Source organism: Schistocerca gregaria, chromosome 2 (genome assembly GCF_023897955.1).
Source record: "Schistocerca gregaria isolate iqSchGreg1 chromosome 2, iqSchGreg1.2, whole genome shotgun sequence".
NCBI lineage: Eukaryota > Metazoa > Arthropoda > Insecta > Orthoptera > Acrididae > Schistocerca > Schistocerca gregaria.
In genome coordinates, this window is record NC_064921.1 from 948,818,611 (window position 1) to 948,829,862 (window position 11,252).

General features: G+C 38.2%; 1 protein-coding gene across 1 annotated transcript in view; it reads left to right on the forward strand.

The window, feature by feature from the left end:
• The window catches only part of LOC126335417 (protein IWS1 homolog), a 107,425-nt gene that overhangs the window by 69,204 nt on the left and 26,969 nt on the right, over positions 1-11,252 (forward strand). Inside the window, exon 6 of the mRNA XM_049998693.1 lies at positions 10,363-10,575. Within this exon, the coding sequence (XP_049854650.1) occupies positions 10,363-10,575 (213 nt within the window). The remainder of the gene's footprint in view (positions 1-10,362; positions 10,576-11,252) is intronic.

Consider the following 11,252-nt stretch of genomic DNA (forward strand, 5'->3'; position numbering starts at 1 on the left):
GTCCCTTCCCTACAGCCTAGGCCTTCGTGGCAAACGAATCTGCTCCAGTCCTGAATCCCTCGACCATTACACCAACAACCTGAAAACAGCTTTCGCATCCCGCAACTACCCTCCCAACCTGGTACAGAAGCAGATAACCAGAGCCACTTCCTCATCCCCTCAAACCCAGAACCTCTCACAGAAGAACCCCAAAAGTGCCCCACTTGTGACAGAATACTTTCCGGGACTGGATCAGACCTTGAATGTGGCTCTCCAGCAGGGATACGACTTCCTAAAATCCTGCCTCGAAATGAGATCCATCCTTCATGAAATCCTCCCCACTCCACCAAGAGTGTCTTTCCGCCGTCCACCTAACCTTCGTAACGTCTTGGTTCATCCCTATGAAATCCCCAAACCACCTTCCCTACCCTCTGGCTCCTACCCTTGCAACTGCCCCCGGTGTAAAACCTGTCCTATGCACCCTCCCACCACCACCTACTCCAGTCCTATAACCCGGAAGGTGTACACGATCAAAGGGAGAGCCACGTGTGAAAGCACCCACGTGATTTACCAACTGACCTGCCTGCACTGTGACGCTTTCTATGTGGGAATGACCAGCAACAAACTGTCCATTCGCATGAATGGACACAGGCAGACAGTGTTTGTTGGTAATGAGGATCACCCTGTGGCTAAACATGCCTTGATGCACGGCCAGCACATCTTGGCACAGTGTTACACCGTCCGAGTTATCTGGATACTTCCCACCAACATCAACCTATCCGAACTCCGGAGATGGGAACTCGCCCTTCAGTATATCCTCTCTTCTCGATGTCCGCCAGGCCTCAACCTCCGCTAATTTCAAGTTGTCGCCGCTCATACCTCACCTGTCTTTCAACAACTTCTTTGCCTCCGTACTTCCGCCTCGACTGACATCTCTGCCCTTACTCTTTGCCTTTAAATATGTCTGCTTGTGTCTGTGCGGATGGATGTGTGCGTGTGTGTGCGTGTGTGTGTGCGTGTGTGTGCGCGCGCGCGTGAATGTACACCTGTCCATTTTTTCCCCTAAGGGAAGTCTTTCCGCTCCCGGGATTGGAATAACTCCTTACCCTCTCCCTTAAAACCCACATCCTTTCGTCTTTCCCTCTCCTTCCTGAAGAAGCAACCATCGGTTGCGAAAGCTAGTTATTCTGTGTGTGTGTTTGTGTGTTTTGTTCATGTGCCTGTCTGCCGGCGCTTTCCCGCTTGGTAAGTCTTGGAATCTTTGTTCTTAATATATTTTTCCCATGTGGAAGTTTCTTTCTATTTTATTTACAAAGTAAATTTTCTTTTAACAAAGATGAATTTTGTTACTTTTGAGAATGTATGATGAATTTCTTAAGTCCTGGAACACTTGAATCTCGTTCTAAACTTACCATTTGGAGGACCAACCGCTTAGAAAAATTTCAGGCCCAGAAGACCAGCTATTTGTGCCATTATTTAAAAGCATAAGCTGATATCAACAAAAAATTTGTAAAACATATACATTATAAACAGTGCCTGAAAGAAATAGGTGTACATTTTTACATAATATTGAGCTGGAAAAGTGGGTCAATTTGCTGCTATTTCCTCTCTTGTTTCGTTGGCTGCTTTGCATCTGATATTTGTGTGTTTGCACTACTTGACAATGATGTTGCTATTGGCTGACTTCATCACATCCTATGCCCTATATATTTGCTGTCATTGGCTGATGAGATCACCTGACATGAGCTACAAGTGGCTAACAAGAGCACATTGCACTCTAGAGTCCAGTGCTTCAGAAGCTACCATGCTATAGTTGGTAGAATTTGTATTTATACTTCCATAATATGTATCTGTGCAGCATACATGTTGCTACACATCAAAGATCTTTCCAAAATGTGTTGTTTTTATTGGGTTTCATTCCACAAAATGCTGGGAAGTTCTATCCAACATCTAAAATCTTTTGACATTCAAAGGCTTGACAAGTTTTACAGCTCTGAGGGGAAGTATATTGTCACTTAATATGGAAAAAAATATATTTTCACCCAGGAGAAGGTATTTTTAATCGCAAAATCTGGGGAAAATGCCAGAAATATTTGCTTGTCTGCTTGTATATTCTGTGTTACTTGGTATCTGTTCCACAAGCATTCAGTCAGCAGTGGACAAAAGGGAAAATGACACAACAAGAATTGTTCCACACTTCGAATGTGCACTGAATTATGTAAAGATATGGAGATCAAAATATTTGTCTGGACAAAATTTGAAAATAAAGAGCTGTTATAGCAAATACCAGAGAATGAATATGAAAGTGGCTGCCAGAACTTCTACAGCAACAAAACAATTACCGAGTGATACAGCAAAAACACAGCTTGTTTTATAGAATTTGTGAAAAAATTGTTTGGTGTTTTGAACTGTAGGACAGCATTTTCCTCTGGTACATATAGATATGCAGTGTCTAGAACAATACCCAGTAATAATGGACAGAAAAGGCAAAAGAAGTTTCAAGCACTGTAAATAAAATTGACAAACAGACAGATAAAATCACAGCACCATCATTATTTATGGGATAGACTGGTAATGCTATTGCTCAGGTGGTTTTTTCCCTTTTTTCCCCTCATAAAAAAGAGCTAACAGTTATCATTAAGTTTACTTTCTAGCAGTCAAAACCAAGATTCTGTAGAGAATTTACTTTCAGTGTGCTGTCTGAAAAGAAGTTACAACTGGAACCCAGCGGCAAGAACACTGAAATTCTTGTTCCTGACGCGCATTATTAACTCACTTATAAAACCTTATGTTGCTTCAAACTCTGAGGATGACATTAATCAGGTACTGTTATTAAACAGTTGTTAGTTGGAAAAGGAAGATGGTGAACCTCATCTGTTGGAGAGCTCTGGAAACATGGAAATCCTGCCTCTATGGGTGGAGGAGGAAGTACCATCAAGGCTGAAGAGTATCTTTCTTCTGCTCAGAAAGACATTTTTTCTAAACAGTGTCAGTTGCATATTTTGGTGGCTACTTAGCACATAAATGCATCTTGAATTTCAGTTGTTTGAGGTGCAAGGAGACACTTGCATGTAGCAATGAACTTTAATGGAAGAGAGAATTATTTATTCTCCATTAAAGTTACGTAACTGGCAGTTTGTGTGATTCTGCAATTGGGCTCTCAGAGCCTTTAGAAGCATATGAGTCTTGTTTTGTTCAGTTTATTGTAAGAGGAGCATAAATTTTACGATCTTCAACTAAATGAAATGTGCACATGAAAAATTTTACTGGCTGGAGGATGATGAATTTGGAGAACATAGACTTTCTATCTCTCAAAAGTTAAAATTAAAAAATATTTTGTTGATTTATATCCTGTTGAATTGTGAAATAAAAAATCGTACAAAGGAAGATCATGATATGTTGTCACACAAATTATGTTCATACATACCATAAAAATTGTAGCTACGATGGACTGGAGATATCAGTCATCAAAATTACATTGAGAATACTGTAAGTGTGAATGATTTAATACCCAAATCAGTTATTAGTGATAAATAGTCATAATATGACATGAAACACACTATGACAGAGTTTACTTACTTAACTAAACTTTCGGAGGCAAAAAATATGCAAGTCAGTAATAACAGCATACATAGACAGTTATCACATTGTGCACAATTGATGAAAACAGGATGGTCACAGTTCTCACGGAAACATTCTTTTGTTAGATGTTCTTTGAAGAAGTACTCCAAGAGTGTTTGAAATAAACCTGGAAAGTTATTGGTGTAACCACATTGAAAAAATGCAAATTTGATTTAAGTTGGAGAATCATGCTGCTGAGAACTAAATTATTGAAGATGTGAGAAGTGGTCTCTATGCCATGTGTTAATGGCATTGACAGACGCTACCATAATTGACCCTGTGATAAAAATTCACAAAATTTTTGTATGGATGGTAGAAAAATATCTCGGTAGCTTGAAAACAGCAACCATGTGAGGAAGGAAGCCACAATGAAGACAGACCTACAGCAACACCATAGATATGGATGCTCTCCATCTTTCAAATTACAAATTGTTATAACATCTTTTAACCTTGACTGATCACATACTTTAATTTTCATTAATTACCTGTAAGAACAGTATTCTCACCAAACAAACAAAAATTATTGTTTAATCAGTATGGGTGAATACATTTTATTAAAGTGTGACAAATGTACTAAGTGCCACCAGTTGGCAGTTGCCTTACAGGCTATATAACAACATGGTTTTTATCAAACAACTATCTTATTATGTGACATCGCCCATAAATTTGCCGATTAATGGGACAGGTTACTCTTGTAACTGATGCATTGAAATATGTTCTGGTGCATGTGATTTTGATGTTGGGATGGTATGATAATATTTTGTATTTCTTACAATATTTGCTAATTAATTTTACTGTTACCTGCAGATTTGATGATGCTTCATGTTGAACTGAAACTAGTCATCTAAAAAATTAATGCAATCAAGATACATAATAATACTATGGTGTTGCAATGTGTGCATGTCCATAGGAACAAGCACTGCAGTGACTACAGCTGTCGTGAAATACATGAAACATATTCACAGTTGTGAATATGGACAACCTTCAGCCGTATAATGGAATGACGACATTGAAAATGTTGGAGTCCTGGTCCAGAACTAATTTTCGATGTCATTTTGTATTATAAAGTTGAAATTTCAGAAATTATTTTTGATAAGGTTTCTCATGTTCCAGATTTTTCAAATCCAAGCTTGTGATTATTTCCAAAATTCAGTCCCATAGTTTTGTAGGTCTGGTTTTGCTGATTCCGAAAATGCCATCTTCTACTAAAAGAACTGGGTGGAGCCTACATGATCAGGGGGAGACGATGGTCATAATGTGGTTTATTGAATAAATAAATAAAAATTATAATTAAAAACTGTTAATGCCTAGATCGCAATTTTCCTATCACAATTAAAGTTCGATGTTGTTGTTGTGGTCTTCAGTCCTGAGACTGGTTTGATGCAGCTCTCCATGCTACTTTATCCTGTGCAAGCTTCTTCATCTCCCAGTACCTACTGCAATCTACACACTTTTGAATCTGTTTAGTGTATTCATCTCTTGATCTCCCTTTACGATTTTTACCCTCCTCGCTTCCCTCCAATACTAAATTGGTGATCCCTTGATGCCTCAGAACATGTCCTACCAACCGATGCCTTCTTCTGGTCAAGTTGTGCCACAAACTTCTCTTCTGCCCAATCCTATTCAATACTTCCTCATTAGTTAACGTGATCTACCCATCTGATCTTCAGCATTCTTCTGTAGCACCACATTTCGAAAGCTTCTAGTCTCTTCTTGTCCAAACTATTTATCGTCCATGTTTCACTTCCATACATGGCTACACTCCATACAAATACTTTCAGAAATGACTTCCTCACACTTAAATCAATATTTGATGTTAACAATTTTCTCTTCTTCAGAAACACTTTCCTTGCCATTGCCAGTCTACATTTCATATCCTCTCTACTTCAACCATCATCAGTTATTTTGCTCCCCAAATAGCAAAACTCCTTTACTACTTTAAGTGTCTCATTTCCTAATCTAAATCCCTCAGCGTCACCCGACTTAATTCGACTACATTCCATTATCCTCGTTTTGCTTTTGTTGATGTTACTCATATATCCTCCTTTCAAGACACTGTCCATTCCATTCAACTGCTCTTCCAAGTCCTTTGCTGTCTCTGACAGAATTACAATGTCATCGGCGAACCTCAAAGTTTTTATTTCTTCTCCATGGACTTTAATACCTACTCCGAAATTTTCTTTTGTTTCCTTTACTGCTTGCTCAATATACAGATTGAGTAACATCGGGGATAGGCTACAACCCTATTTTACTCCCTTCCCAACCACTGCTTCCCTTTTATGCCCCTCGACTCTTATTACTGCCATCTGGTTTCTGTACAAATTGTAAATAGCCTTTCGCTCCCTGTATTTTACCCCTGCCACCTTTAGAATTTGAAAGAGAGTATTCCAGTCAACATTGTCAAAAGCTTTCTCTAAGTCTACAAATGCTAGAAACGTAGGTTTGCCTTTCCTTAATCTTTCTTCTAAGGTAAGTCGTAAGGTCAGTATTGCCTCAAGTGTTCCAGTATTTCTACGGAAGCGAAACTGATCTTCCCCGAGGTCGGCTTCTACTAGTTTTTCCATTCGTCTGTAAAGAATTCGTTTTAGTATTTTGCAGCTGTGGCTTATTAAACTGATTGTTCGGTAATTTTCACATCTGTCAACACGTGCTTTCTTTGGGATTGGAATTATTATATTCTTCTTGAAGTCTGAGGGTATTTCGCCTGTTTCATACATCTTGCTCGCCAGATGGTAGAGTTTTGTCAGGACTGGCTCTCCCAAGGCCGTCAGTAGTTCCAATGGAATGTTTGATAACTATTTTCATTTCCTATCTGCAACCATCTTCAGATCTGTAACACATGTAGGAAGCATAACCTAAGAAAATTATGTACAATCTATTAGAATACAAAAACAATACAACACCTTAGCACAAATAATTGGGAGCCAGTTCAGGAAGTAAAAGTAGACATTTGACAAAGCCATTTAACAGTGTAGTATAAACTATGTTAATGCTTATCAGCTAACATATCATTATAAAATTACTATGAACTGTATGGCTTGTAAGTTTACAGCTACAGAACAGCTGAAAGATGTAGGAACTGTTGCATATACTGTTATACTATTGTAAGTAATTAGCTTTTGGTCCAACTTCTACTCATTCAACTAGACAATTTCCTGTATGACCTTCAACCTGCAAAATTATTGTATGTTGTTCATATTTTAGTGCTATGCTGTACTTCAATGTTTTTATCGTTTGACTCTCAAATATGATCTTTCTTTCATTCTGTTATTTACATTTGTTAGTGCTGCTATATACTTTGATGTTTTTATTAACTGATTCTCACATATGATGCATCTTTTACATATGGCATTTTGCCAGTTAGCTATATAACACAGTTTCGCTATCTTGTAGTTCATTCCCCTGTAATTTTATGGTTTTAAAATTAGTTGGACTTGAGCACAAGCTTCTTGACTTAATGCTAATTACGTTGGATCTGCTTCCAACAAATGGCATGCTGCCAGTTTAGGATGTAGTACAGAACTTTGCCTTGTAATTTTAACTTTATGCCATTATTATTTTATATTTTAAAATCCGTTTGAATGTAGAATAAGCTTTTTGAGATTTCTAGTCTATAATTCTTTTGACAGGTCTACAACCTGGCTTGCTCGCGGTGACATTTTCAACTATGTACTGTTATTACTGTTGTTACATGACTAACGATGCTTTCCAATGATTATTCACGCCTGTTCATATTTTGAATGGTATGTTATCTGATAAGCATTAACATTGTAAATACTACACTATTACATGGCTTTATCAAGTGTTCACTTTACTTCTAGAATTGGTTCCCCATCATTTGTGTTAAGGTGTTGTACAGTGTTTTTGTATTACACTTTATTGTACATAATTTTCATAGGCTATGCTTCCTATATGTGTCTACTGCACTGTGAAATAGCTTTGTCAAATGTTCACTTTATTTCTACAATTGGCTCCCCATTAATTGTGTTCAAGGATTCTAACGCTTTGGATGACTTAAAGTGGTGAAGTATGTGTGTAAACTCCCACTTCTGTAATGATGCAACTTACTTGAGATTGTCAGCAGACTTCCCTTGCTGGTTAGCTTCCTTCTGAAACCTCCTTTTCTCTTCTTCTCCGAAGTATATTTGCTAGGAACAGGAATTTCTCAAGACTCTTTCTGCTTATAAAAAAATAAGCAGACATACGCAGTTTCTTTTGCTTCACTTTACAATGTATATTCAAACATCAAAGCTTTTAAAAATCTCGTTCTCCACATAAACAAGCACTGTCAAGTAAGTTTCCTCGCATATCTAAAGGTTAGAAACAAAGTTCATTTACACATAAGGGAAAGTTGGCTTAAAAACCAAATCCATTCTCATCCTGAATCTGAATACATGTCTTATCCTCTCCATGTCCAAAACGGGCATCGATTTAACAATATGTTGACTGTTCTTCCTTTTTTACTACAATAATCAAAGTTATAAAAGAGTATTGAATAATACAAAAGTTCCTTGAATCTGCTGTGTTCTTTCATTTAACTTCCATGGCGCAACCGGCAAACACTTGTCGCTGCTGTTCGACCACTGTGTCTCCTGTCTTCTTAGTACACATTTTGCCTGCACACACAGACAGGTGACGCGCAGTAGATAGGCTCTCTCACACTTATGTATAAAATATGTGTATTCGAGACAGTTGAAGGCCAAGTGGTTCTAGAATTTATGCGAAAATTCTTGAAACACTACTGTGTTGAACAGTATTTTTGTATTATCCTTTATTGTACATAATTTTCTTAGGCTATTTTTCCTATAGTGTTACAGATCTGAAAGTGGTTGCAGATAGCAACGTTATCAAACTTTAATTGTGACAGGAAAATTGCAGGCACCCAACTGTAATTGTATAAAGTCATTGGTATGTCTAAACTGTTAGCATTATTAACAATGTAGCAAAGATAGATCACTACTTACCATAAAGGAGACATGTTAAGCTTCAGACAGGCACGATTAAAAGACACTTACATAAAGCTTTCAGCCACAGCACCACCGCACACACATGCAATTCATACATGCAAGCAACCACACGTCACCCACAGGTGAATCTCGGGCACGGATGCAACTATCATGTGGAATTCAGGCAGCAATCTGGACGGGAAGGGGAACGGATAGCAGTGTACAGGTGGGGAGAGAGGTAAACGCTGTCTGGTGGAGTGTGCAGGGACTAGAATGCCAACAGGCACAGCATCAGGAAGTTGTGTGGCAGGGAGGTGGGGGGAAAAAAGGGAGAGTAGTGGGGAAAGATGGGTGGATGTGTTGGCAGAGGGCCACAAATAAACAGGATGGGAGACGAGAATGGGGAGGAGATGATAGGACAGAGGGGGTAGAAACTGTTGAGTGGAGTTTCTGGGGACAGTGTGTTACCATAGATTGAGGCTGGGGTAATTATGGGAGTGGAGAATGTGTTTCAAGGGTAACTCCCATATGCGCACTGGTATATTCCAGGGGCCCCTAATCCAGATACTTATGGAATGGAGTTCTCTTTATTTTTACATCTAAAATCACATATTGCAGTCCTTTGTTGAAAATGTGTAGTAATTCTTGTTTGATGACAAAAGAAGACATTGGTCATTGGCTGTGACATACCTCAGTGATCCTTCACACAGTTTCATTGTTGATGTGCTGTTGAGTTTCTCCATTTCTGATAAAGACATTATTGATAGTAATGCTTGTCACACTAGGAAATTCATCAAACTTCGTATGCTGTTTCCTATTGACTGCTCAAATATGATAATGCTATTTTGCCAATTAATGCCTCTCTTTTGACCCATATAGTGGAGACAAAACTTGCAAGACTTCGTTAATATGCTTTCTACAATTACAATGTTCTGTTTGTTTGCTGCCACAACAAAGAGAATTTTGTAATGACCATAGTGGTGATAGTGTACAGTTGCCTCTTTGAAACCTGTGGCACATAAAGGATGGTCCACATAGATGATTCAGTATAGTAACTGTTGTACACTGGGCAGTGTCATAGGTGGTGTGGGACTTGATGATCCCTCAATTCAGGTTCAAAAGCAATTCCATAAGATATGGGTCCACTGAAGACGTGTCCTAACCATCCTCTCAATAAATAAAGGGGGGAAATTAAACACGATGACATGGATTTACAAAACCTCTGTGAGAAATATCAATATTATGTCTAAGAGGCTTACAGAGATTAGCAGCCTATAAGATCCAAGACCCATGGAGTAAACTCGGCAGTTAAGAGTCCTCACAACAATATTTGTCAGACATGGGCCATTGGTGAATTCCTCAGCAAACACACAGAAGACACTGATACTGAAGTTTTCTCTGTTGAATTAAATAATACCTTATCTCTCCATTGAAAGATCTACCTCGTACACGTGTTGTCTTCAAAAACCAGAACACCCACCTTGTTTCTGGAGACTTAAAATAGCCATAGTAGCATCTAGGTACATGTAGATCATAATGAAAATTGCGTAGCAGTGGTAATCTCGTTTGATTACTCACTACACCCTGAAAACCTGATAAATTCCATCTCACAATTCAGTTTGTTAATATCATTGAAATAAACACATACTGTAATTTCTAATGTTCTAATAAACCACAAGCTTCTGTCTTGGACTGGTAATACAACAAATTTTATCATATCATTGTCCTTATTTACTGACAAGATACTGAATGATAAGCACAGTGAGATATTTGCAAATACTAAAATAAGTAACTTCTTTTTGTTTTCTATTCACAGGAAGACAGGAGATTGAATCAGTTGAACAAACCAGCTACCAATAAAGTTGCAATGTTACCTAAAGTGCTTTCACAGTTGAAGAAACATGATCTCCAACTGGCCTTTATTGAGTCAAACGTTCTTCATGTGCTGACAGATTGGCTAGCACCTATGCCTGATCGCAGCATGCCATCACTAAAAATCAGAGATAGCATTTTGAAGCTACTTTGGGATGTAAGTATGGATGTAATAATGTGTCCTCATAATCATCAACATTCTGACTCAAACTGAGATGCCTTTAGTACTTCTTATTGCTTCCTTAGTGTCCTCGTAATAGTTCTCTCCTTATGCTCATTTCTGAAAGCCCATTGCTTGTTAACAGATAATTATCTTCTCAGTCTCGGAAAGGTACAGAATTAATATTTGACTGTTTTATGAAGCTGATTGATTGAATCTTTCTGTAAATTATTTCTTCTTTTATTTCACAAACTCGCACAGTAACAAAAGGAAACACGCACTGACAATTTAACATTCATGTTTCAACTTATTTCAAGAAATAACTTGCGTATGTATTCAAATATCATGACTGTTTTAATGTAACCTGTATATCAGCACCTTGCCATTAAAATCTTTCTGGATGTACGGTTGAGCTATCAAATAAAATACTTAAACATAAACATCACTCACAGAGTAGGTCTTAAGCCTGTCCGACTGATGAAACTGCCTACAAGGCAGTACAATGAGTGATCTGAGATCATGGAATATGATCAGCGTGTTGCTAATCGCTCGGGCATTATTACAAGTAGGTGAATACTGATGATGTCCTTACTTCTTTACCTGAGCAGCTCCTCATTTGCCAGCCTCACGAGGCTGAGTAGACCTCTTTCCAGACCTCTCTACCTTAGAAAAAA